This window comes from Ooceraea biroi, chromosome 8 (assembly GCF_003672135.1).
Source record: "Ooceraea biroi isolate clonal line C1 chromosome 8, Obir_v5.4, whole genome shotgun sequence".
NCBI lineage: Eukaryota > Metazoa > Arthropoda > Insecta > Hymenoptera > Formicidae > Ooceraea > Ooceraea biroi.
The window spans coordinates 14,249,030-14,276,948 of NC_039513.1; the positions used below are offsets into that span (position 1 = coordinate 14,249,030).

The window sequence follows — 27,919 nt, forward strand, 5'->3', positions numbered from 1 at the left end:
GAACAACATATGGCAATTGCTGCGCAGAGGGAAGCTGAACGACTGGCTTACGAAGCGACTTCCGTTGCCAATGACGTGCATGACCACCAAGCACCTTAATGACATTCTACACACATGCATGTAGGCATTACATCAACAAAATCAACAAAATGTATAGTTTTATTTTGAAATATTATACATGTTATATTATATGACACGCTCTATTTTGTGAATTTTATATGGTGTAAAATCAAATCAAAACATTATAAAAGGAAAGAGAGGACTATGCGCTTAATAATTGTTATACATTGTGTTCTCTTTTCGATTACATTTTCCGCATGTGGAAGATAATTTGTTTGCGTAATTACATGCAAGCAGTGGCGTGAATAGAACATTAAACACATCGTTGTCATTTTTAAATGGCGGAAGTGTTATCGCACACACAATTTTTGATGAAAGATAGACAATCATCCCGTGATGATATAAAAACAACCACGTACGCTATCGTGTCCAATATTAATTCAAGCAGTATCTCGACGAGATGAAGTTCTTCAGTAAAGTACTCTACTTCCTTCTGCTGTGCATCGTGGTAAGAATCATATTCGCAAACCAAAAGTATAATAAAAATAAGCACAATTTCTATCTCATAATTTGATCTCCTAAAACTTGTATTTATCGTAAAATTTACAAAGGCCGGTATTCATATATATAGTCAGATATATCTTATATTTAAGACCGCGCGTCTTAAGTTCATCTGCAGATGCTGTATGGATGATTTTATTGGCTGTCTTAAGTATAAGATTCGACTACCGGCCAAAGTCTAGTAAATATATATATATATATATATACATAGTTTTGTGTAGAGAATTAAATTCGTCATATTTTTTATTTAATATTTAATTGGTTTACCTAACAGTAAGCATTGATCATAACTTATTCACCGTTGTAAAAAGTGACACAGTTAATTAATATAGATAAAAAAGAAAGATTAATAATAATGTGCAAAATTAAAAACGTTTATTATACATAAATTATTTGTCATATATTATAATATAATATGTTAATATAAAATTACATTTATTCTTTGATATAGTAAAAAAGTAGAACTAAGGACTAGAGACAAAAAAAAAGTATTATACAACAAAACATCAAAATATAATATATATGTATATATATCTGGAAATCATGCGAGATGCGAATTAATTTACAAATCTGTAATTAATATCTCTAGGCAGCGACAATGTGCGCAAGCATCGGAGGTTCTCCCTCTGGAATTAACGGAATGCGTGCAGTGGCTTGCGGACGTGGTAGACGGCCACCACCTACTAATTCGACTGGATAAATGGAAATTCTGTATAAATTGATAACATCAAAGTTATCAACTTAATTAATTAAACGCTGCAATAAATAAACTGTTCAAATCACTCTGACAAAATCAATTAAATCCAATTTCGCTACAATTTTTATCAAATTATATTTTATTAAAGAAATATTATATATTCTCTATATATATTTCTTTAATAAGCACGGTCTTACGTGTAGGAAAATACTAATAGTCAATGTAAATTGCTTTTATTTCTGGCGTGTACGTACCGCCGCCTCTGGGTTGGAGCAATATTGTTATATTATTATACTCATTTAAAATAACTTTAAATTTCCAACCACTAAAAGTATTACGCAATAGATATTGCGTATCTACTCAAGATTCAAATTACATACATATTATGCGTTTTTAGGGTATACTAAATAATTACAATTTCAGATGTAGTAATATGTTGAGAAAAGAGAGAGAAAAGTTCAGATGGCGATACTAGTATAGTAGCTGTCTTGGTGTATGCGCACTCCATTTCGTGGTACGCATCATAGATAAGGGTGCCGTCCGAGAGTTGCGCTACTATATACTGTACTGTATATCGTGGTGGTACTGGATGCAGTTTTCTACTATCTGGTGATTTTCAATCTCTTATATGAGAGCTGCTGTACTGTAGGTTAAATGTAGCGTATGTAATGTGGAAAGTGCTTGTAGAGGAATTGTGTGATTCTTAGGAATAAGGCTATGGGTGGTACAGATTATAAGAAGAACCTTGATCCTGTGTCAAAGACTTAAACGCATGCGCTGTATTTTTTGACGTACGGATCATTTTGTTGCATTTTCGCAGTCGACGCAGAACCTTGACTGGTTTACTGGGATATAAATGTCAAGTGTTGAAGTCGATAAGTTAAAGCGACAATTTCTCAATATCCCTGAGTTGTGAGAAATTTTCGGATAAATGGCGGGTCATAATTATTTGAGCGATCCAAAGAATCCATTCTTTTCGTTGGAAGAGGATGACGTGGATGACGAAACGTTCCTGAAGAATGCACCAGTAAGGACTGTACCCTCGGAACATTATCAGAATTTTGATAATAATATTACACAGAAACACCAAGAATTGTTGCAACGTAAGAAAGAAATCGAGGAACGCACGATACAATCATCCGAGAGATCCGTCTCGCTCTTGAGAGACTCTGAACAAATTGGCGTGGCTACCGCTGAGGTAATTATAATCAGAATAATTTGTTGTTATTCCACTACCATTCCACTACATTTCCATGGCAACGTTAATTCAGTTTAGTAACAACTATAGTTGTGTAAAATATATACATATTTATTAACTCGACTTAATACTAATTTAGTATAGATGTTATCATAAATATTTATTAAATCAAGTAACCAAGTTTTAAAAATATATTCTATATAGATTATTATATGACTAGATTTTGATGTAAAAATTTCTATAAATATATATATATATATATATTATCTATCAAATTATATCTTAATGTTTTTATTCCTTTTACAGGAATTGATCAGACAAAAAGAGCAGTTGCAAAGAACGGAAAAGAGATTAGATGACATCAATAGTACACTGAGATTTAGTCAAAAACATATACAAGGGATAAAAAGTGTATTTGGTAGTCTAAAGAATTATCTCAGTGGTAAATCTCTAGATGCTCCGATACCATCGGTAAAATTATCAGAATCTTCAAGTTCTGGCTCTGTAACATCTCCTGCGCTGTCGAGTACGTTAGAACAAGTACAAAGTAACATGAATGATTCGTACACACCTATAAAGATAAAGGGAAACTATGACAACGATCTTCAAAATATTAGACCTGCCAATGACAGAGTCACTAAAGTTCTGGAACAGAATCTAAACGAGATGAGCGGCTCGTTGGCGAGACTCAAGAGTTTAGCCATCGGTTTGTCCGAAGAGATAGATTCGCAGAACGATTTGATCGATAATGTTACGGATAAAACCGAGAAAGCAGACATATTATTGCAACAGCAAAACAAAGACATGTTACATTTGTTAAAGAAATAAATTTTAAATAAATAAAAACAGTTAGATTCATCATATCAAACTTTCGGTTACTTTTTTTACTACTGCAATAACGGTAGGAAAAATTTCTGCAAAGTTCGCATGCGCATTATGCGGCGGAATGAATCTGATTCATTTGTGTGTTGTATTGGATTTCGAATATGTTATTACACATATCGTTATATATCGTACGTACGTTGTACGTTTCATGAAATTGTTCACGAAGCATTCTTTGCAATATAATAAATACAATTATAAGAAGAATGACAGTATGCGATCTTTGATAGAAAAGAATTCTATTCGAGCAATTATTGATATAGCGTAAAACCATTTACGATATCTTTATACACGAGTATGTTGCGCAAAAAGCTCAATTCATATTTCTCAAGATTTTATAGCTTTTTTCAAAGAAAACTGTGATAAATATGTCCACATGTAATAAGTACGATTTGTAATAATGTGTAATAAGTTGATCTTGATATACTGTTGATGTAAAAATAATGTAATTGTAGTTGAAGAAATAGATTATCAAATATATACATGCATATAAATAAAACATTTGTATAGTAATGAGAAAACGATCAATTACACGTGTTACTAGATTATTTTTAATTTTTTTAATATTTTATTTTCAAATATCTGTTCAAATCGCGTAAAGATTGCGAACAATTTATATAATGTAATGTTAATTTTTGTTTCGCAAAGACGTGTGCGTACGTGGTTTCTTTAATTTTATAATGCTTGATATTATAAATCTCTATAAATTCTGTTCATACGAATTTTTATGTAATTTAGAAGACTATTTTATATATGTATTGTACATAAAAGATGCTTAATTGATTTAATGCAAGAAGCAATAATGTATCACAGAATAAGACAGACAATAATACAAGCATAGTGTACAAGCATAATTTCAATGTCAATTTTTTTATCTCTTCCTTTCATTTTATACAATTGGTGTAAAACTTTGAAAATTACCATTATCTGTAGACTTATAAATTAGAGACATTAAAGTGGGAGATGATTGGATTATTGAACCTTTGCCGTGTTTAAATCACTGTATTTTTAAACATTTGTACATTATGACATATTCTTAGACAACATAAATTACTTAAAATAGATTATTTAACAATTCTACATATAAATTTTTACTTTATTTACACAAATTGTAAGATTAACCTAGTATTACATTGAAAAATTTATTTCATCAACGCCTCGCATCTTTTTCAAAACTTTCATAATATATTATACACATTCAATGTTAACAAAAAAGAACTAGTAAACATCCCAAATAATTATCGTTAATGTACATTTTTCAGCTTTCATATAAATAAAGAGCTGTCTCATACTTTTGATATATTTTTTAATTTTTTGTATAATTTATCACACAAATTGTATATATTTATGGTCCGTTCTATATACTATCTACATGTATATATATATACATACATACATATATATATATATATATATATGTTACGCGTAAACATGCAGTGTGTCCATGTGTGAAATTTTATAAACAAAATTTCGATTTTTCTGCTTTTAACAATTCCGTTAAATCAACGGATAACAAGAGTAAAAGATAAATAATCGTAATACATATATCTAATATCAATGACAAAATTAAACGCGAGATAATTTGCAAAATGATACGCGTATATAACACGCATGCACGCACGCACGCACGCACACACACTCACACACTCTCTCCCGCTCTGTTTCTCTGTATAATTATATACCAACTCAATGAATATTAAGTATTCGCGTAAACAAGTCAATATGTTTCTTGTATAGGATGTTCCAAAACCATCGGTAATAATTTTAAAGACAGACTTTATAAAACATTCCAAGAGAAAAAATTCTAATATGAAAATATCGAGGAAGCAATATAGTTTTTAAATGAGAAGCGATTAAAAATTATTATAGTTCTGATATTTTTGTCTTGGAATGTTCCATCTGCTCACAATCTGCTCTTAAAATTATTATCGGTGGTTTTGGAACATCCAATATATGTATACGTGATATGAAGAATGGCTTAATAGACAAACTTACATCAATTTTGAGTACTCGGAGCATGCACATCATCAAGTACGCGATGATGCATAAATATATTAGATACAACGCTTACAGCCCGAGTACGACAAAGATTAATGTAGCTCCGTTAGTATCGAGGCATTTGACTACGTGTATACGTACGAAATACCGTCCACGATTTTATGGCCTTTACTGTTGCTTATTGTCAAAGCTCGGTTCACGATAATGATGCCACGACTAGGTTGTAACGATTAATATATCTCGTTTCACTTGCGAATAAAAAAGAAGAGACTCGTACATCAGCGAGTATACTCTTGAATGATTAATATAATTCTTCAATTAACAGGATTGTGAATTTGCGGATAAACTTTTATGCACTTTTACATACGATGATTGAAATGCTCAAACAACCGTCTTTACTTTTTCTTTTGTCAATATCATACTTATTGTTTGTTCAATTTTGATCGATACGTATCAAAGTTTCCAGTTTTGAGATATGTAATTAAAACGAATCAAGCAGATTTTCTAACAGATTTTTTCTTTTCCTTTTCATTGCCTAAAATTATTTCTGAAATGCGTGAATGTTTCTTTTATTTGTACTGTATATTTTTTTATACTGCATATTTTTCATTTGAACACGTAAGTATATTTTTATTTCTGCCTCAATTAACGAAAACAATTGTTTAACATCAAACTCAATCTCCTTTACGAGTCATCTACTATTAAGGCGATACGAACAATTAAGCAACTGATGAAAAAAACTGAAAACCGAAAACTGTAGGGAAAAATAATCTCAAGTGGTAAAGAAACAAGTGGTAAACTTGCGTAAACTTTCTTTTCGCGTCTTGCTGTATCCAAAACCAGTATTAATATAATTATATAAGCAATTGGAGATACATTTTAATATATATCCCGATATGTATAGAAAGGCAAACATTAATTAACATCGGGAAATATATGCCAAATGTATTGTTCTCATGCAGAACATCACGAAACCATATTCGATAATTTAACAACGATTGAAAATGATTAAATCATTAATCAATTATTGTGTGAAAAAATCTTTACTGTGATGAGTTTTAAAATATGTTGTATGTTTGTTGGAAATTGGTGTGTTTCTTATTTTAAATGTTACTGTTATTTACACTGTTGTATGTTACCATTGCGAACTTAATACTTAATTTTTGATAAATTAAATTTGTAACACACACACACACGTTAATATTTTGTTTGTAGTTGTTTTTAATAACAATAATTTTGTTTATAATTTCATGAATAAATATTACAGCATTTTAAAAAATAACAGTTATGCGGCTATAAGATTAAAAATTTAATATACATATAATTTAAATATATATTGGATCAGTCAAAACATTCGGTTCGATTTTTAGATTCTCAAATGAATTGATGGTGATAATTTGATGAATAATCTGTTTCTTGCTGAATGCAATAAAATAAAAATTGACGCAAAAATTGAACCAAACTTTTTAACTGACCCAATATTATTATGAAAATTGTGTGCGTGCGTGTGCTATCATGTGTCACATATGTGTGACGCACCGATTATACAAAAAACTTCAATGTCATACATGTATGAGAAAGATTAGTGTTTATTTCTCTAAAAGCAAAGAAAATATATTTTCTCACAAACATCGAAAAATGTAACGTGATCTACTTTTCGAAGATTTCTAAACCACTAACGCACTAAGAAACACATTCTTCAAATGTATATTGTGATCCAAAATTGTTTATATTTTGCTTTTGTTTATAATTATTTATGGATAGATAAAAATTATGGCCATTTTCAAAACTGTTTACTGCATTGAACGATACAAACGAAATTATATCCTGAAAGCTAATTAAAAATTTGATGCCAAGTTCATAAAATTCCCGATGTTGATTAATTATTGCCACATACTTAGAGGATGTATGATTGGCAATAAACACTGCAAAAAATTATTATTCCGCTGAGCATCTCGATTTATTAGACAGTGTCTAAAATTTGCCCATTCCAGAAGAACAAAGTAATTTAATTTAGTTAATAAATACAGATAAAAATAATCTTCACTTTACAGATATATGTATGTATATAAATATACTACTTTTCTTGCGTTATCACGTAGTTAACTCTAACAAAAAGAACTGAAGATTTTCTACCTTATTTTTGTAGTTATTTTAACTTATATTGCTTTACTTGATTATTAACTACCTTGCCAGAGTGTATCTTACGTTATGCTACGATAACAAATATTATCGTATACTACGTATGTATGTAGTATTCGAAAAAATAAATGTATTCAAATGTGCCAACAAAACATTGAATAATTTTTCTTTATATACATAGTTTTAACAACTATCATAATAATCAATCAACTAGTTGCTATTATATATGTTATTATTATTAACATTTCCATTTCTAGTGCCATTTCTTTTTTTCAACATTACGAATCCGTCCAACTCGAATCGAAATTTTTAGATAAAGACAAAGATAATGAGTGGCCTAACAAACCAAAGGAGAAATTCTCTTAAGACTTGAACTATTTTAAATTCTTCGAAAGAACGAAAATGTTTAGAGAGTATCTCTATATTTCAAATATATATATATATATATATATATATATATATATATATAAAATAAAAATATACTTATACATTATTAGATTTATATAAAAAATTCGGGCAGTGTTGGCTTTGTAACTTATTTCTTTATTTAGTTTTTATTAACGATTATCCTTACATATGCAAAATTTGAAATAGGAAAATAATAAAATAAAAAATTTACCTTTCCGAACGTTTGAAAATGCGAGTATTACTCTCAAAATATTAATCTGTACATGGCAACACTCCATCTTAAAAAAAAAAAACTTAATACAAGTTAGAAATGTAGAGAACAATTAATTAAACTTAACGTTACATTTCATTAACAATGTAGAATGATACGATTTTTTCAAATAGAAAAGTAATTTCATAATTTTTTGTGTCACGAATTTCTAAAGATATGTACATTTCGTGATAGTGTTAAAATTTTCGCCTAGAGAGAGAGAGAGAGATTAATATACATATAGATCAAGTTAGTGTATAGACAATTCCGAAACGAATGGAAATGCAAAACGTTTCTATATACAGACGTATAAGAGCGTAGAATATCTTTGTCCTTCTACATTGGGCAAATTCATCATGTTGTGCGTTGTGTCGTTTACATGCAAATTTTCCTAGAAAGAACGATAGAAGCAAATATATTTATGGCGTGTCATAATCTCGCGTCGTGTTTAGTATGTATATGTAGGAAGAGAGTCACTAAGTGTGGCAGTAGGAAATAAAACAAATTCATATACATATAGTTATGTCTTTTTTCCCCCTCTTCAGGCACCCGCGAAACCATACACTTCCAGCACTCTGATCTCGAAGTCACCGCTAGCGCAGAGGGGTGGGTTATTGAAGGTTGAGCAGCGGTCCGTTTTGCCAAATCTGATGTTCTCATCCATCCAAATTGCCTGACCGTCCCTTGAAAGAAAAAACGAAGGTTTAAATCAATGAAATATATCATAGGATACGTTATTTTAATTTTAATTCATTTTAATTAGAAAGATTGTCTTTCCACTTTAGTACTGCACCGTACTGCAAAAAGACGACTTTTGACAATTTTTTGCTTCAATGTTGAAAATAAAAGCTAAGGTAAAAACTAAAAAGGAATCACTGTGATCTGTTGTTCTCGAATCGATAAATGGCTGCTTCAATGGCAGCAGAAAAAGCTAGTAAGCTTTGTAACTATCGTTGTAAAAATCGTGAATCTGATTGATCTAACTCGACTATTTTGGATCCTTCTCAGCGACTAAAGACAATAATGATTTATTAGCGGTAATGATGAAAAAATAACTCGCTGAGAAGGATCTGGGATAGAAAAAAATGTTTGATATTATAATTTACATATAAGTATTACATAGAACTACGTAGTAATAACGAAACGCGTTAACCATTTGGTCGAGTATTTACTCGACTTGCCCATTTAGCTTCAATGTTATAATAAAATCTTTAATAGTTTCTCTCGAGTTATTTACATATTGGCTGCGCCAATAAACATTTAAACATTACGCACAATAATAAAACTCTGGTTTAAATGAATTTAATCAGAGCTTACCCGCCGCCAATAGTTATCATTTTTGAATCCGCGGCCATAAATAACTCAGCTGAGTGATGTACTCTGGAATCGTTGTGCGACGAATCCATTCCTACCCAGGGATATTTTGCTCGCTCTGGATATAAGCTGAATAGGAACGTTTCACCTGTACCGAAGTATGCTTGTCTCTGTCCTTTATCATCCTTCAAATTACGTTCGCACCATCTCGTTGAGCAGTATGCACCAAATACCTAAAAGAATTATGTCATTCTATTCAAAATAGAAATTAATTTTCCAAATTTCAAATAAAATGTACGAACAGGTTGTTAATAATTAATTTAAACAAATTTATACAGGGTGTCCCAGACTTGGCGCATACAGTTATCCGTTAATGGTAGAGTTCATTTAGAGACGAAAATCCTAATACGGAAAATTAACACTCGAAATAGAAATAAAAATAAATTCGTTTTTTACAAGACGTACCTCGTTGTTGCACGTCTTTATCATCAGAAGGGTTGGCTCATGTTGCTCAACTCGCACGTAGAAAGTTGTTAAGGAACATCCATGCTCCTCGGTAGTGTACAATAAAATCGGCTGGTACATTGTAATTCTCATTGGCAGCCATGACCATAGAGTAAATAACTGGCAAAAAACAAATACAGATAATTAATTTAATCGTAAGTAAAGTACGAGAGATTATTCTCTCATAATAGTGCAAACATTAGTTTCCAACTGCTTACTAATAAAATGTACTTAAAAATGAATAAACTAAAAACATGCGTTTCATTGATAAAATTAATGATTTTAATGATATCGAAAACTGATATGTAATCATAACAGCTCTGTTTTCTTTGTGGAAAAATACAGTACTTGATAATAAATATTCTTGTGCATAAGTATGATCCAGATCCATTTTCATCAAAGTTGAAGATATTTTTCATTATTTCATGCTCACTGTGTTTTTCCATATTGAAGAAATGATAATGAAGCAACAAAAAAATCAAGATCTTATTGTTGGCAATTATTCTATTAAGATTATACATAATTGTAAAGAATATAATTATGATATATATATGTACATAAAAAGTATCCTGCGTATAATTTTATTTGTGCATTTATTATAACAGCAGATTCTTCAGAAGAATAAAAGAGATGAAAATCCTAATGAAGTTATAATCGTTAAAAAATAAGACCTGATTAGAGATAAAAGCCAACGATGTTTAAATGTTTAAAGTTTGTGCATTTTGAAGCGCGATCATCTATCTATGATATATTTCATGCGCGCGCGCACGCGTGTATTGTATATGCGTGTATGTACCTACTTACTCGTACGTGACAGTCTAATTAAAAGAAACGGATATCTTGTAAAACTGTTGGTCTACACTCTTATTAGAACTTATTTGTTTTTAATTATTTACACAATGTCATACTAATTTTATATATAATTGATAATTGTTCATAATGTGTGTGTGTGTGTGTGTGTGTATACACACACACCGGTATTTATACTTTTACTTTGTAAAATAAATACATTTTGTTATTCCAAGCTCTGTTTGGTACTTTGGAGGCTAACTCATAATTTCTCAGAATTTATAATTTCCGTTTGATAGAAAACAATAAATAAATAAATAACATAATGTTAATATATTTTTTTACTTATAGTAACGCAAAAATGTTTTCCTAAAAACAAACTTAAATAACAATTACGGTAGCAAGATGTATCTTTATCTTGCTTATGGTGGACATGGATAAAAACGTAGCAATGATATGCTGACGATAATAAAAACCATTTTGCAAGTCAATGTACAATGTCATCATTCATCATGCAACACAATTGAGGCAACATCACTCGGTTAGAGATAAAAAATATAGATGGATATTAACGTCAATATGGATTTTTGTGCCAGCGATGATACAAGTGTATTGATTTTAGAAATACTTTTTCTTTTTTCTTTCTCCTTCACTCCTTCAATATTTACGATTACATATTTACTTGCCTAGACAAAGATATATGAATGAACAGCCACAATATGAGCTGCAAAACTTAGGGAACGTGATGTATTAAAATATAACATCATTTGTATAACTAGATTCACGCAGGGTTTGCATAAACTAATGGTAAAGTGAAGAAATACAAATAAAGATACGAGTAAAATAAACTAGAAATTAATTGGTCTTTGCCAATTTTGGTATTTTTTTGGCGAAATCATGTTGTGTGAAGTGTTGTGCAAGAATGATATTAAGATATTCTTTTTAGATTACAAAGAACACATTTGAATAACGATCTTAGAAGAAATCTAACGACTTGATAACGACTCAATAACGACTTTGAGGTACATTTTTAAATAATTGCATATAAATTGCGTATGAACCAATGATGAAAATATTAACATGCCAAGCCGATAGAAATCTACAACTACTTGCCGCCGATCGATCTTTTGGATTTTAATTCACTCCATTGAAGGATAGTCGTGAGTACTTACATCAGGTATATCTAGGATCTGGGAGCATATACTTTGTATGGGGTAAACGCCCATTGATAGGGCGCGCGGTCCTGGACTATGTGCACCCTATACACCCGGTACCATTTAATCCGTTATTCCAGTGAAAGGCAGCACAACACAAGACAGCACAAATACGTCAGTTACATCGATATACTGAGCGTGAACCAGCGCGATACCAGTGCAAATGCGTACTTTGTTGCACGTATCTGCGTGAACGTTTTACGAAAACCCGGTAATTAATCGTTTTCACATTGACTGAGTTTTATTCGCTCACGGTAATACTGTATTTTCTGTATTACTGTGTCGTCCGATTCGATTGTTATTGATGATACAATCAGAAACGTAATGGTCCTAAGTGAAAATAAATAAGTGAATAATTGGAAAATGTTAAATAAAGTTTCTTATGAAACTTTGTCTTTGTTATTTTTTCAATAAATTTCGAACATTAATAATATTAACCTTGATCGGTTAGATGAGAATAATAAAATGATAATCGGAAAATTTATCTTTCTTTTATCTCATTTCTTCCAAACGAATGAGTCAATTGATCAGGAAATCCAGATAATGATGATGAATAAAATTGAATCAGGAAAAGAAATATTTCCTAATCGCAAGATAAGGGGAATACTGTCTAAAATCAAATAATTTATCTTAATAGACTATATTATAAAATTAACTCATAAGTAAGCAAATACTTTGCTTATTGATAATTATTGATAAGAATGTTTAACAATAATTATATGTACATGTAATTATAATACATACAATGTATTAACAACATATAATATTTAGGTACACGATACAATATGCTTAAATGTTGCTTTAGATGTTAATTAGTTTTTATAATTTTTCAAACTGTCTTGAATCTTTTTATGCAGTGATGTTGTTTCTTAACTAATATTATATCTTCTTTAGAGTAATAGTTATTATACATATACAGTAATTGTATATAAAGATAAACCGATCACTTTTGAAATATGAATTTCTTTCTAAAAGATAAACTTTTTAAAAATCTAAGAGAACAAGTTTTCGCTTCGATCTCATAATAGATTTTCGATAGAAGATATATACAACAAAGAAAGATTTCATTGAAAGAAGGAAGAAGAAAGAATAATAATATATTTATTATAGAGACAAATAAAAGTTGAAAAATTGTCTTTAGTTAAACTTTTTCGTTATAAGATTGCATTACCTATTTGTGCTTTTATAAATTGCATTGCATATTTGATAGATAGGTTTTAAATTTTATAGATTTTCCGCGGACTGCATTAACCGACGCGCAGAGTCACAGAAAAAAGCCAGAGAAAGAGAGAGAGAAAGAGCCTGACGTTATGCATTACAGTACATAATATCGATATGTGGAAATATCGGTTACTCAAATTCGCCTCAGTAATGAGAGATGTATTAAGAGCGAGAAAATCATTGCGGTTGGATAAATGATAACAGCGATAAAGCGGGCACGACAAATGTAGGGCGCTGTAGTGAATACATGGTATGAGAGTGGTGTCTAGATATATCTTAGGATGTAAAGAGGATGGAGAAAGATGGGGCAGAGCACATGAAATTGGCAACACATTTCCCAAAAAGATAATTATACGATACCCGATCTTTGTACGTGTCTTCACATTCTTTCTGAAAACAGACGGAATCATTGAAAGATTCAAGGATTCACGATTCATTTGTAAAAAGCTATTTTATTACTACTGTAGAGCTGGGCTCTACAAAGTGAACATAACCACTATATATATATATATATATGTATATGTATATGTATATGTATATGTATATATATATATATATCGCGGTATAACTAACTTAATGGGGATTATTCCTCGTGAAAAATGCAAGTGTTAATGACAAAGATAACTCTTTTCAATGTATAAACAGATTTTGCCTTCATTCGAATCGAGAACTTGAATCTCAATTTAGATTATCAAGATAATCGAAATAACTGGAAGATTGTGTTAAAGAGATAGCAGCTTATTATTATTTAAGAAACAATTGTTTCAAAGTTCGATTCTTAGAAAATAAAAAACGCAAATCAGAAATGTAAATCTGAGGCATCGTGCGCGTATATAAAAATCAGTTCTTTCATCAGTTTTAAATACGGAATGCACTAAAAATATCGAAAAAATATCGTTTTTCATTTCAATCAATCAATCTTTGAGCAATTTAAAAATAATCTTTACTCAATTTACCTGAATGTTTTTACGTCTTATATTATCATGTAGCTAAGCTTGAGAATAAAATTATTCTATTAAAGCCAAGTTTATTCAAAATCAAAACCGCCTTTTCTTCGAATATTTACTATTTTATTTTTAATCGTTAATTAAATATAGCTCGAAAGCTATATAACAGAAATCTTCTGAGCTAGGATCTTTTTGCGGAGAAGTCAATTCCAGATCAGCCATAGAATTTCAAATGAAAAGAGAACATCTGATAACTTAAAAAAATGTATAATATGGAAATTTGAAGTATATTATAATTGATGATTAATAGTATATATAGTATGTATACTATTAATAATAGACAAACTATTATTAATTAATATCAATGTAAATAAATATAGAGAAATCGACTTGAAAAATACAAATAGAACGAATAAATATAACGTACTTCTCGTATCGTAAGTGTATGTGACATCATCTGGATGTTAATTTGAGATTGACTGGTGGGCAGATTGTCCGTCGAACGCGACCTAGCCATCGATCGGGATCCTGTCAGGACGCTTTTACTTTTAAGAGCCATTTCCGTGCGTAGAAATACTCGTGATATGTATGCTGAGCTGAGGCCACGTATTCCGAAGGCGGTGCGTAGAAACTTTGCAGGTGTAACCTGAAAGTGGATAAATAAAGTATAATCGATCGAAAGAAATATTGGCCTAGTATTGTCGACAATTATTAACTAAAATTTTTCGCTAAAGATGTAAAAAGCAAAGAAATAAAAAATATTTCGATAATTATATTCGATAATATCGAAGATTAAGCATGAAAATGTAATATTAGTTACATGGAGGAAAATATTCGTTTCCTCTTTCTAACTTTCTAATTAGTTTTTTTCATGTTAAATAATATTTATATAAATATTTATATAAATATTTGATTTTTATAATAATTTACATTTATTCAGAACTAATATCATTTGCCGTTTTAATATTACAATTTTATTACTTACTGGTATTTGTCTACAGAACTTGGATAGAGCAGCATCGATGCCATTTTTCGAAATCTCGTTTAGCCATTCCGAATTCTGCGGCGAAGAGTGCTTATAGAATAATAAAACTATAGCCATAGCAATCCGATAAAAGACCTAGAAGCAAAAATTTATGTATAACAAAACTTAGAGTCAATATTCTAATACAAGTTCTAATGATTAGAGGAAAATAATATTTTTCTCTTATATGTCGAAACAAATTAAAAGTAAGGAATGATATATGTATGTATTATAATTCTATAGCATAATTAATTATAGAAGATAGATTCATAATTATTATTAAAAAGTTTTTTGGTTTGTTGAATCATTTAACAGCTAGAATAATCTAATCATTTTCTGCATAGATGTAGGTATATTCGAAAAAAGCAAAAAACTTTTCGCAAAACAACTCTGCTGGCACTGACTCAGTCGTGCTAAATGATTTATCCTATTCGTAGAATATAAGTACGTTGCACGGTACGTGTAATGTGTTCATCTTTATCTGTCGGTTGGATAAACGCCAATTTTTCTCACAACTCATACATATATATATATATATATATATATATATTCTGCAAGTAGACAGATAGTTTTGCATGCCATCCCTTGCTGCTTTCTTTGAATGCACAGCAACAATTACAATTTTTATACTGATAGCTCAGCTAATCTTTCAAACCAGTTGAAGCTCGGAATTCTATGATGATTAAATAATTTCAACGCACACAGTTTGAATCTCTCCGACTGTTTTGAAATTATTATTCGAGTCTTTCAAAATTGTAAATTGAGTATTTGTATTGGAATAGTTGAAATTTGACTTAAACTTGGATTGGTAAAGTAGACAAGTTATAATGATACCAAGATTGCAAGGATTAATATTATGAGAAAGAAAACACAGAAAAACACTGATTATTCGTATACATAAGAAAACATGATCGTATCATGCGTTAATTGTCATGTGTATTAAATGACGCGATAGATATCGACCCGATAATCGGACTGATGACAGAAATTATTACATCTCAATAATATCTAGATTAAAATCTAATTAAAATCTTAATGATAATAAATAAATTAATAAATATTTGCGAGAACTAACATTCTCGTTATTTTATAACGTTCCTATTTCTGTTACAAAATTGTGTTGACAAATAAACCAAGTAAATTAATGTAATTGTAATTTGATAGGCCTATTTGTTAATTAGTAAATTTAGAGTATATAAACTTACTTTAATGCCTTCGTGTAGGAAACAGTCCATAACCCTGACTAGATGTTGAAATGGAAGAAGTTGAAGAATCCACCAGATCCAGTCCATGTAGATTCTTTCCGCTCTCGAACCGGAACAATGCCTTGCTAAGTGTACAGCAGCCGATTTCTTCACAAGTTTTGAATTAACATATATCAGTATATACATATAAAAAATAAGTAGTTTCTGATTAGAAGCCAATACGCGCGCGCGCGCGCGCGCGCGCACGTACAAAATTAGAGGAAACATCGTAACACAATTTTCGGTGCTACTTACAACATGTTTCTTAGTGATTTGTTCTACTGTCTTCCATGTGACTTCATAGAGAAGCTTGGTTTGCGTGATAAACATTTTCTCTTTGGCTGCTACCAAAGTAGCCATGCAATGGTAACATTCTTCTTCTATGAAAAATAATATTTCAAAAATAACTACATTTATTGATAATAGACAGAGATTATTATTAATTTTGTTACAACAATTAATTTGTCCATGTGAGAAATATGATAAAAATGTTTATATCATTATAACCATTCTGTTAGCGAATTAGCGATTGTTTATGCATTTATACATTATTATTATATCTTTAGCTTTCAATTGTTTCTTTTGTTCCTTAATTGTATTAATGTTTGTTAATTTGTAATTAGTTTGTAACATAACATTAATACAATATTAATGTAATGTATTTAACTATGTAATGTCTAATGTCTAATGTTAATTTACCTGGCACAAAATGCAGAAGGAGCGCAGTTAACGGATAAAGGGATGGGCTATAGGTGATGTCAGGACATGCATATCCTAACACCGACACGATTCTGTCTGCGACATTTCTACCTTTCCGCGTCAAGTTGTAAGATAAACAATGCGTGCTATCGACGAATGGTGGCAGCATGATGGATTTTTCTGGTAGTTCTACGAGCAAAATATTTGAAATCTCATTTCGATATTTTCGATAATTCATTCGATCATTTATATTCGTATCGTAGTGGAATAGTTTGATCAAATGTACCAAGATTTGTTTTTCTCAGAATTTCGACAATCTCCACTCAAAATTAGACATGCCGATAACAGAGAAAAGGACTAACAGTTCAACTATCTTGAATTACAGAGAACGCTACAAGTATTGTATAAAAGAACTCGACAAACATGATGACTTAAAGTCACGTCGAAAGATGTGATTACCAACCTGTCGTTCCGAAAACCTGGTTCACCATGTCCCAGTAGAATCCATCAAGCATGTTCTTGCCATGCGCATGCTGATCGCAGAGCGCCGGCCAGAGTTGCGACCTGATACCGTTGTTAAGGGGCCAAGCATTCTCGCGTATGATCAGTTTTGCCTCACGTTTTCGGCTGGCCTGTAGCAACGCGTTCACCTCGGCGAAGGTCTTCAGAGCTTGCTTCTTACTGGTGGGCGATTCCGGCTGGATGATGATATTGCTAGTGTCAACGTGCGGCGGAAACGCGTCCTCGATGTCAGCGACATTTGCCGCCTCCTCCTCGAGCACCGACAGCATGTTCGCCGGATTGTCCATCGGGGAGGCAGTCACTAACATCGCTCGATTACGGTGCGAAATCCTTCATCCCGGCAATTTTCACTCATCCATTCTTCTCTATGTCATGTCTTGACACGTTTCAATTTTCATCTGAAAAATTGAAGATTTATCTAAAAAGGATATTCTTATTTATTAACGTTTAAATTTTACATTAAGAATTAATTGTGCTAAAACAATCTGCACAGACTTTCCGGTATCTTTTTAATGAAAATTACACTTAAAATATGAGGGGGGAAAAAAAGAGAAAATAAAAGAGATCGAAAAATCAGATGAAAGGAAATTCACTAGCCTCCGTTACTTGTGCATAGTCATTCAAATCCTTTTGCGTCGTGAAAGTGCATTGTGGATGAAATAGATAATAAAGAAGAAACGGTACGTGCGGCCATCGCGCGGGATTACGCAATGTCGCGTAATTTCAGCATGTGGAATCCAAGTGGACGAGCTTTGGGAAGCCCGTTGGTTGGTTGCCGGCAAATTTCACAAGTGCCAAACCGCCGCGAGAGTCTCGGCGTTTAACCTTGGCTCTGACAATTTCGCGAGGATTATCGTTCTACTTTGCGCGAACTTGCGCGCACGCTGAATAATTAACATTAACATTAACCGACGTTGGATGATCAGAGTCTATCGCTTATTAAAACTAAGTTATTCGACTAAGAAATAAATACTCATTAATTACATTGCGCTGCAATATTCGAAAGACCTCTCTTGACGCAAAACTACCACGTTGTAGGTGGTAATTCATGTTATCGATTAAATGAATGAGTTTATATTATCATCTGTTTTTCTTCATCCAAATAATACTTTGCTATGGCTAAAAAAAGAGCGTAATATTTTTTATTTTTCAAAAATGCAGACGGTTCATATAAAATAATCGCGTTAACATTAATTTTTTACGCCCTGCAACTAAAAGTACCGAATGACTATATTGAATATTCGTAAAATATCCCAAACTGTATTGTCAAATAGGAAAAAATAAAAATATATTAGAGAATTATTAGTTCTCAAGCTGGAGCCCTAGAGCAATATCGTTCCTCTCTATCTCGTTGTACCTATGAACGAAAGTCCCTGAAACGAGAACTGCCTACTTCCGAGCAATAAAGACCAATGCTGTAATCATCGTGATTTAACGACACCGACCACCGCATGCAGGGAGTTACCGTATACGTAAAATAATCTCTATGAATTATAGTATCACAATTCGATTCGATAAACTATTCAATTTGATAGATATCTCTTTTTTGACTTGGAAATAAAAAAACGTATCATCAGTTTATCATCATTTATCTCACGATAGCCTGCATACTCGTTTAAGTAGAAAAAATTAAGAGACATGTAAATATTGTATTACTGTGTCGTTATCTTTTCTACTTGGAGTCGTTTCTCCAAATGATGGTGATGAACGTGAACAATCAACAGAAACAAGCTCTTATTTCATTTCAAGTACGAAAAGTGCACGTGAAATTACATGAAAGCGTCTAAATCTGTATCTGTATCTGTATCTGTAGATTCAATTCTTGTCTGCACACTAAACATTTTAATTTGACAATTCAACGGAGAATGAAAACATAGGACAAAGATCACGCTTTGTATGCATTCTTTAGCTGGTACCACCGTATCATATACCATATCATATATCTTTGACTTGATATAAACTCAAACGATAATTAAAAATCAAACAATGATATTTTTCATGTAAATAACAAGCGTAATAAGTATACTTATATGAGAGGTATCTATTATACTTATACTCTTGGCCGACTTTGGAAATAATAAAACTTAATATTTATAAACGCATGTCCCATCGTAATGTATTTGGATAGATTGAGTTAAAATCCAAGACAACCAATTATTACGTCATTAATCATTCTCGATCTAAACTCGAGCAAACCTCAAGCAAACACGTAAAGTGCAACAGAGTGCAACTAAAGCGAATGGATCTAGGGTCGTCGATTATACCAGGAAATTTTAATTGATTCTTCATTTGTCTCTGAATGACTTGTACTGTCACTGTACGATTCTTAACGTTTGTATTTCAGTTGCACTTAAATCCGTATACCGTATTTTACGATCAACTCGAACCACTCGATCAATCGAGGATAACTCACCGCCACTTTAGGTACGCGCACGGTTTTAGCGAAGCGGCCTATTCCAACGAATACTGCAAAGCACCAACGAGGAGCTCGGATTCTCGCGTCCAAGTGTGGCATGCAAGCGAAAAGCTGCCGGCAACGCAGTAGGGCACGGCACAGCGAGGCACGGCACGGTACGGCACGGCACGGCACGGCACGGCACGGCGTGCCGCCCGAACGATGCACTGTCAACGTCACTCGAATGTTGCACTCGATCAGTTCGATCGTTCTCTCACTTTTCACTTGGCGCAACGTTTCATCTGCTACGTACGTAACCGCACTTGTGTCAAACACGGCGTATCGCGACAACGAGCACTTGATCGCGCACCACACTGACCGTCAACGTCGATCCACGGTGTCTCGCGCGCCTGCGTAAGTACGCCTCTTGACGTGCATGCGCGCGCGCACCTGGCGAGATCTCGATCGGGAAGACGATGGATTTTTTTGCACGGAATGCGTGCATCACCGTTTGCCGAAATCTCAAACTATGAAAAATGAAATTTTCCAAACTTTCGTGTAAAAAGAATATTCAACGTCACGTACATGGGCTACCGCGCAACGTTACGACCGCGACCGCGACCGCGCCTCGCCTCGCCTCGCCTCACTAGTTTACGCAGATTCGTATCATCTCGCGTCATGAGATAATCAATAGATGAGCGACGAATTCTAGTGTGTCAAAATATAAGAGATACACAGGAAGATCCGGGCGAAGAGAGAACAATGAGAGAAGAGAACTCAAGTTGGTAATCTAGTGATTTTCTCCATCAGCTGACTCGCCGTGTTGTTATCAGAGAAGCGGCCATTTGTTCTTGAGACGCTTACGAGCCAGCCACTGATCGTCGCGCTAACTGTATCCATTTTATTCTTTAGAACTAGTGCATTTTATTGTCGATACGATCGATTCACGATTTCATTTGGTGGCTTTGACAAAATTAAGCCTTGATTACAAAAAATAATAATCATTTTTAATATTTTTCTCCATCTTATCGGGCAGCTGATGAATTCCTTCTCGAAAAAAGAAAATAAAGGATTAGTTTCATCAAGAGTACCGAATTAATTTGCACATATTTAAATTATATATTTACAATTAGACATATGCATGTTATTTCTTTTTATTTCTTAGCATGTATTACAGAATACATATATATATATATATATTATTTTCTGTTTATAAATGAACATTCATGTATGTATAAAAAGTTATTCTCTGCAAAACCAATTTATCAGTTTTTGTTTTTTTATAAAAGTTACATATAAATGAATTAGAAAGAATAACTTTACAATAAAAGAATATGTGTCGCGTGACAGACGCTGATAGTCCTGTTAAAGGGCTTATACTGAAAAATACATGAAACGATACGATAATACACGGGATTGTTGATAAGCGTTTAGTGTTGAGATTACGTACAAGTGATAATATATAAAAACGCATATAATATTTTTGTTATTATTCTTATTACCGTTATTTATCGAACTTCATAATAGGATAATTAAAAATTACAGATTTCGGTACATCATTAATGATTATTGTACATACGTACATAGAATTGAAGCCAAACTTGTTGAATAAAAAAAGCTATATTGGATGACGCACAGGCGTTTTCCTTTGGCCAAAAATTTGCCTCGTCTGACTTGAACCAAATTTTAATAGAAAGGATACCTGTGCTTAAACATATCACTTTTCAGAAAAAGTTCAATATGGCACTGCTGGTTTTGTCGAAAAATTACAATTGAATTTCTTTTCCAACATATTGTATATAGATGTAATATACGCATATATATGTATACGTTATTGTCGTATGTAAATGCGATTTCTGTATGTCTTATATTATTATCGATTGAATGCAATTATTAAGTAAAATTACATTACGTGTACATGCAAAACTTATATAACGTTTGAATGCCACAGAGCACGATCGTTGCTGTTATTTCCTGTCGAAAAGCACCACCAGATTGCAGATTTAGATGACGGTGTGCTTGAATTCTACTGCAATGCACAGTTAGTGTTATAATGATGAGACTTTACGAAATTGAAAATCTTTTCATAATCTTTGCTACAAGAAGAAATAAAAAAGCGACTTAATAAAAAGATAAGAACAACTTACTAAGTGCAACAACGCCATTTGACATTTCTCGATATAAAATAATAGCAATATGTGATCATATCCCTCGACACTTTTCGATATATCTCCTGCAAAAATTCTGTGGCATTCAAACAATTAAGTACTCGCTTGAAGAGAGAGTCTTTCCTTATCAATAGAAAAAAAACATTTAATAAATAATTTATTAAAAAAATTTTTTATCTGAACAATAAGTTAAAGAAATGATAATGAAACACAATATTATTTCAATAAAGTGGATATTTCGTGATCGTGCGTGATCGTGACAAGAGCGCAAAACGCGAAGCTATAAGTTTATACATATATACTATATATGTAACTCTAAAAATTCTGAAAGTGATTCATAATCTCGTCCAACTCATACACAATTTCGCTCAGTTACCCTGGAAATTTGTTCCATATAGGGAAAAATTTGTGGCAGTATTCCATATATTACAAATTAGAGAGAAATATATTTTGTGTTGGTCGAATCGTAGAATGTAGTTGATGCCAATTATGCTGATGGTGCAGCCGTCTTTTCGTTTGTTAAGGCAACTTTAAATTTCAATTCTCTCCCCGAAAGGTGAGAAAAGCATCCACCAGGAAGATAATGCCTTCAATAATGCTGAGAGAACCCTTGGCTAAGCCAGTATCGCGAAATTGCGACTTATGTACTAGCTTCTGGAAGTAATCGATGTTGAGTGAGCCCGCAGCAATAAACAGCGCACATCCGATGAGGGAGAAGAAAAGGTCCTAAAGAAAAAATGTGGTGGAAAAGATTAGTTTTACTTAAGAAAATAACTAACGCGTATTCAATAAGCCAAACACAGTTTTTTATTTCTCTCTTTCATTTCAATCTTTTTTCTACCGTTACATTTAATTCTCAGAATTATACAATTATAGTAAATTGCATTAACATACCACACGGCGGTTCACTGGTGTTCCCATCACACTGCCAATAAATAGACCAACCAAGATAATCAGATATCCACCGAAAGTGCCCATAGTTATCATCGCGGTATGCTGATCTCCCGCATTGAAGGAGTGATAGTGCAATCCGATGAGGATGCATACCAAAAGCTGCGATTAAAAATCCATATTTAATACATGAAAATTTTTCTGACCTTTCTACTTCTTTTAGACGGATCTTTTTAATTCTATTCATCATATTCTGACTCATCTCTCATTTTCATCATTTGCATGTGAATCTTAAAATGATAATATTTTGTTATAAAAATGAAGAAATACACACATTGTTCATAAAAACTCCAAGAGTCAACTCTAGGAGAAAGAGAGAGTACATCGATTTGTTCGATCCCATAAATAAAACATTGCCTACAGAGGCTACAACCGTTCCAGTTGGCAAACAACTTTTGTTTCTAGACAATAATTGGAGTTGTAAATTTAAACGTTTGATACAGTTTGTCAAATTATTAACACAAGTTTAATAAAACTAGAATTTATTTGCAGCTAGAATTTACTATCATTATCATCAAGAGAAAAGACAAAATATGATAATTTTACTTATGATAAATGACAATATTGACATATATTAATTATTATTATCAATAAAAAATAAAAACGTGATTAATAACATGTCAAAATTGATCTATCCAAAAGTCTTTAGAGTTCGGAATTGTGGAAAAATAATTCTTACTTGAGTGAATATGAAATATGAAATATTTATATAGACATTTTATTTCACAATTATTGATCTTATAAGTTTCATGTCAAAGTGATTTGTCAGAATAACGTTACTAAGCCTTAATGTGATAAACACATGTCATGTTCAATCCAATGTATTTCAAAGAACCGTGAGCTAGGTCACTTATATGTGAATCGATAAACAAGTGATGTATCACGTTTACTACTCGAGTCATTCATTAAATTGCGTCGCTAAAGTAACATTAACCCTTTGACTACAGAGCGCTCGGAAAAAAAGACATTTTTGCGGCACGAAGGCGGCACGAAGGCGGCACGCGGCAGTAATCGGCACAATGAGCGAAGCGCAATAAAAACATTTCCAAACAAACAGCTTTGGCCATTCATCGGGCCTGGTGAAAAGCTCGTGGAGCGATTTCTTCAAAAAGAAATTCGAAAAAAGAAGGATGTATTGCCTAGAAATACAACCACGAGTTTCGGTACTATTCGCAGTAATTGCTCATTTATTGCCAACACTGTTAGCATGCTGCAGTTGATACTTTTATTAAGAACGATACTGATTATCTTCAATTCCGAGTTTAAAGTTTGAGTTATTTATCATTAACCAGACTTGTTGAAAGTTTTTAAAATGCCGTATATTTAGATGCAATGATGTCAGTATTTTTTCGTCTAAACACTTGATAAAATAATTTATATGTCGACGAGAGTGTCGACTGCAGGATGGATATATTATAGAAGCTCTCGTTCAATTTTCTGTTCTAGAAGAATGCGCTTTGGAAACATCCAATATTAGATCTGTGGTACCAAAACAAAGTGCTTGAACTTTATTACACAGTTTCCACTCATCTAGAAGTTCATGCAGCTCACAAGCTTAGTCGTTTCCGCAGGAATTTCCAATAATTTTTCAAATAATTTGTAAATTGTTTTATTTATTAATCATTATTTCTATGATCTTGTTTTATCTCTGTCTGGCAATTTCTACATTTCTTTTTCAAACGTTTTTATAATTTTAATAATTAAAATAAGAAATAACATTATACTTAATATAATACAGAGCAGCTCAGAGCGAGATGCGAGATGTAACGTTATACGAGAAGAGAACGCTCTCTTATGTGATGACCAACGCCGCTTATGTCATTCTCGCTTTTGTTTCCTTACGAATTGCGAAAGATATGCAGCGTGTACGTAAGTACAGCTGCGCTGTCATATAATATAACCGTGATCAATACTGAGATTTTCACTTACATGTATATTTATAAGGAGCAGTCGTGACAAATATCCTTTCGAAACAAGATAATAAATAAAAGCTTAATTTCTTCAAAAACAAAGGGCACTAAATTCATTTGCACACCCAATACAATTATCAATACAAAGCTGGCATTATGTTCCAAGTTGAAATTGATATCATTTAATAATGTTACAATTATCAATTAAAGATACACACACACAACACGTACATAACATGTATATTAATACTTTTAATGTACTTACAAGTTCAAAAAATTTTATGATCGATAACCTCGTAATAGTAGCCATCTTCTGATCTATAAGCAGATCAAGAGAAACAATTAATATAAATGAATTATGTGTTTTTCATTGAAATATTTGCAAAGAACAATTACATCTAGAAATATAAAACTACGTAGGTAAGATTACGTAGATTGAAGATACACATGCAGATATAACTATAGGTAAGCGTAGAATAGAAAACGCATGAGAGCATAATAAAGTATGCAAGCAAAGGAATCAATATACAGTCTTGTAGTTGAAGTTGAAAATACATAGCATTGTAAAAATAACACATACTTTTTTTTATAGGAAGGCATAAATATATCGTAAAATGCACTGTTAATATTACGCAGCAATTAATTTTTAATTTTACACGATTAATGTAACAAACCGTTCATATAAATTGAAGTTATCGAACTCTAGTATAACAAGTTTCATTATTTATAGTAAATAGTGAAACTTGATACAACGTAGGGCACGTAATAGTGATATTAATAATTATTTTCTTTCACTTTATCTATCAATGATATATTACTAATTGGTCTGAAAATGAGTTAGTTTCAGTGTGTACTGAAAATCGTAAACGCGGCAGGGAACGTGTTATGATAGTTGAGATTAGATTTGATTTTTCTAGTAAGAGATTATTTTCTGAAACTTATTAAAATACTTTCAAACATTTCATATCCTCATCATGTACTCGCTTTGTGTCTAAGTGGATGTGCGCGCGCGTGTATAGTATATTTAAAAAACTTTAGTATGTTTTATAATTATTTCTTATAATAATAAAATTTTAATTATTTTGATATACCATATGTAACAAGAATTTCATACAGGCTGATTTAAAAATACATTGGATTGAATAATAATGAAAGATATTTACAAAGTATGTTCGAGAATGATTTTGTTACTGATATCGGAGACGAAATTGCGTGTACAAAACTTTCACATCCGAAGTGATATGGAATTGTAAGATTTAATAATGACTCTAGTTTCTAGACTTTTTCAGGTTAACATTCATGATGTTTGTAATTTAGGATTATGATATTGATTGTTATTAATTACATTGAGCTACAATTTTTATACTTTTAATTTTTTCATAAAATAAGCATGATGTCCTTAATTATAATGACGTGACACTTGATGTTAAATATCAAATGTCAAAAATTATTCTGCATTATCAGCGAGAAACGAGATGAGATAACTAGTCCGTGTGTTAAAGCTAACTTTACGTCATCCTCCTGTTGGATGACTCGAGCGGGTCGGCACGTACGATGACCATGACACACCAGTGATGGAAGAATGTAACGAAACTGGTAAAAATAGCGCGATGTGCGTATTGCATGTTTATGTCATCGCTGAGCAAATGCATTCATCCGTGAACGATTTTATATCAGCAATACAATGAGTTTTTAATAAATATTTAATGACTATTTTATCAAAGTGATATTGATGTAACGATATTACAGTCACGATTACTCTTGTGAGAAAGCTGTGACTGCTTAGTGCGTCATCCGAAATAAGGAATATTATTTTTACGTAAAAACACGTAAAAAATAATGAATATACATTGTTCTTAAACGATAATTTTGTACATTTAAGCTTTGTAATCTCACTGATTTCTATGTAAATGCGCGCATATGTGCATAAGCATGTAAGCATTACAAGCTTTAAAAAGTAAATTAAAAAATCAGGATTTGTTTATTACTTCTAACTAGTAGTATTAATGAAATTCGTACCACGCAATGAACTTCCGTCATCGATTTTAATGATTCATAATTTCAAACAAGTTTGTGATGTAAATCAAGTGTATTTCAATATACGTCACGATTGTATTAGACTGCGCGAGCAGAATTTTGGTTGGTGGATTCGTATCGAAACAAAAAGTTATACTCTTACAAGCGTATTACAGCGTTGTCTTATATCTCTCTATTTAAATATCCTCTTTTGTAATAAATTTTATAACGAGAAACACATCGATTGTTATTTGCATCCCGTTCTAATCCTCTTTTACAAAAATAAAGAAAGTTTTCTATATTTTTATGAAAAAGTTGTAGTATATGTACATGTAGAAGAATATTTTCATTTTCAAGATAACGAAAGGTCTACGACTGTTGGTAAGTAACGAATCAATTTATTGCAACATCTCATAGGGAAAAGAAGAGATGAATCTGTAAACCATACGCACAAGTGCACAACGGAAAAAAAGGAAGCGCAAATCACGAGTTTTATCAGCTTCGAATGCAAGTCCGTAAAAGTCGTCGAGGAAATTTTATTATATCGGGCGTGTTCGCATGACCAATTGTAAGTGTACTTACATGCGTGTCTGCGTTATCGATTCACTGAGAACGATCCGTAGCAGCTCACACGGCGAAGGCTTAACGGCGACTAATGTGAAAGACCGAGCACGCATTGTGGAGGCGCGTCAGCTAGCCTCGATTTTTACGATCGACGGAAACGTACCCACTTTCATGGTGTTCATGGGTCAGACAGATGTACAGGCGCTACGGTTCAGTGGCGCTCATTTTATGCATTTTAGCT

The 27,919-nt window shown here is 32.1% G+C and overlaps 3 protein-coding genes and 1 long non-coding RNA gene across 11 annotated transcripts; 2 read left to right on the top strand and 2 right to left on the bottom strand.

Moving 5' to 3' along the window:
- The first annotated feature begins 460 nt into the window (after positions 1-460).
- Positions 461-4,686, top strand: LOC105284886 (synaptosomal-associated protein 29). 2 transcript variants are annotated; one of them, XM_011348713.2, is made up of 4 exons: positions 461-568; positions 1,211-1,927; positions 2,006-2,516; positions 2,823-4,686. In XM_011348713.2, the coding sequence occupies exons 3-4, from the start codon at positions 2,250-2,252 to the stop codon at positions 3,342-3,344; spliced, it is 789 nt and encodes a 262-aa protein (XP_011347015.1). In that variant the 5' UTR covers positions 461-568; positions 1,211-1,927; positions 2,006-2,249; the 3' UTR covers positions 3,345-4,686. The 2 variants fall into 2 exon arrangements, with proteins under 2 accessions (XP_011347015.1, XP_011347016.1); XM_011348714.2 differs by having other exon boundaries at positions 2,139-2,516.
- A 3,374-nt stretch (positions 4,687-8,060) lies between these two features.
- Positions 8,061-21,189, bottom strand: LOC105284883 (TBC1 domain family member 24). 6 transcript variants are annotated; one of them, XM_011348704.3, is made up of 13 exons: positions 20,088-21,189; positions 17,616-18,072; positions 17,153-17,341; positions 16,709-16,833; positions 16,415-16,561; positions 15,171-15,305; positions 14,613-14,831; positions 13,599-13,628; positions 11,976-12,062; positions 9,976-10,134; positions 9,514-9,743; positions 8,711-8,879; positions 8,061-8,587 (listed from the first exon to the last, which is right to left on the bottom strand). In XM_011348704.3, exons 2-12 carry the CDS (start codon positions 17,980-17,982, stop codon positions 8,738-8,740), a joined length of 1,830 nt encoding a protein of 609 aa, XP_011347006.1. In that variant the 5' UTR covers positions 17,983-18,072; positions 20,088-21,189; the 3' UTR covers positions 8,061-8,587; positions 8,711-8,737. The 6 variants fall into 6 exon arrangements, with proteins under 6 accessions (XP_011347006.1, XP_011347005.1, XP_026827808.1 ...); XM_011348703.3 differs by having other exon boundaries at positions 8,061-8,879; XM_026972007.1 differs by lacking the exon at positions 20,088-21,189 and adding an exon at positions 19,939-20,065 and having other exon boundaries at positions 8,061-8,879.
- Positions 21,190-21,344: 155 nt separating this feature from the next.
- On the bottom strand, positions 21,345-27,886 carry LOC105284885. Of its 2 annotated transcripts, XM_011348711.3 has the most exons (4): positions 27,697-27,886; positions 25,364-25,416; positions 23,132-23,290; positions 22,775-22,963 (listed from the first exon to the last, which is right to left on the bottom strand). In XM_011348711.3, exons 2-4 carry the CDS (start codon positions 25,406-25,408, stop codon positions 22,775-22,777), a joined length of 393 nt encoding a protein of 130 aa, XP_011347013.1. In that variant the 5' UTR covers positions 25,409-25,416; positions 27,697-27,886. The 2 variants fall into 2 exon arrangements, with proteins under 2 accessions (XP_026827700.1, XP_011347013.1); XM_026971899.1 differs by lacking the exon at positions 27,697-27,886 and having other exon boundaries at positions 21,345-22,963; positions 25,364-25,408.
- LOC105284884 lies at positions 23,297-25,189 on the top strand. Its single transcript, XR_894949.1, has 2 exons — positions 23,297-24,351; positions 24,635-25,189. It is a non-coding gene; the product is annotated as an uncharacterized LOC105284884 (long non-coding RNA).
- Positions 27,887-27,919: the final 33 nt, after the last annotated feature.

Bases quoted from the DNA above. Each gene is read 5' to 3' on its own strand.
- LOC105284885 (XM_026971899.1), bottom strand. From the start codon at position 25,408: ATGGCTACTATTACGAGGTTATCGATCATAAAATTTTTTGAACTT. The intron at 23,291-25,363 runs GTAAGTACATTA...TTTTAATCGCAG, and splicing joins TCATAAAATTTTTTGAACTT to CTTTTGGTATGCATCCTCAT. The intron at 22,964-23,131 runs GTATGTTAATGC...TTTTTTCTTTAG, and splicing joins CACCAGTGAACCGCCGTGTG to GACCTTTTCTTCTCCCTCAT.
- LOC105284883 (XM_011348704.3), bottom strand. From the start codon at position 17,982: ATGTTAGTGACTGCCTCCCCGATGGACAATCCGGCGAACATGCTGTCG. The intron at 16,834-17,152 runs GTAAATTAACAT...TATTTTTCATAG, and splicing joins CCTTCTGCATTTTGTGCCAG to AAGAAGAATGTTACCATTGC. The intron at 16,562-16,708 runs GTAAGTAGCACC...AAACTTGTGAAG, and splicing joins AAATCACTAAGAAACATGTT to AAATCGGCTGCTGTACACTT.
- LOC105284886 (XM_011348713.2), top strand. From the start codon at position 2,250: ATGGCGGGTCATAATTATTTGAGCGATCCAAAGAATCCATTCTTTTCG. The intron at 2,517-2,822 runs GTAATTATAATC...TTCCTTTTACAG, and splicing joins TTGGCGTGGCTACCGCTGAG to GAATTGATCAGACAAAAAGA.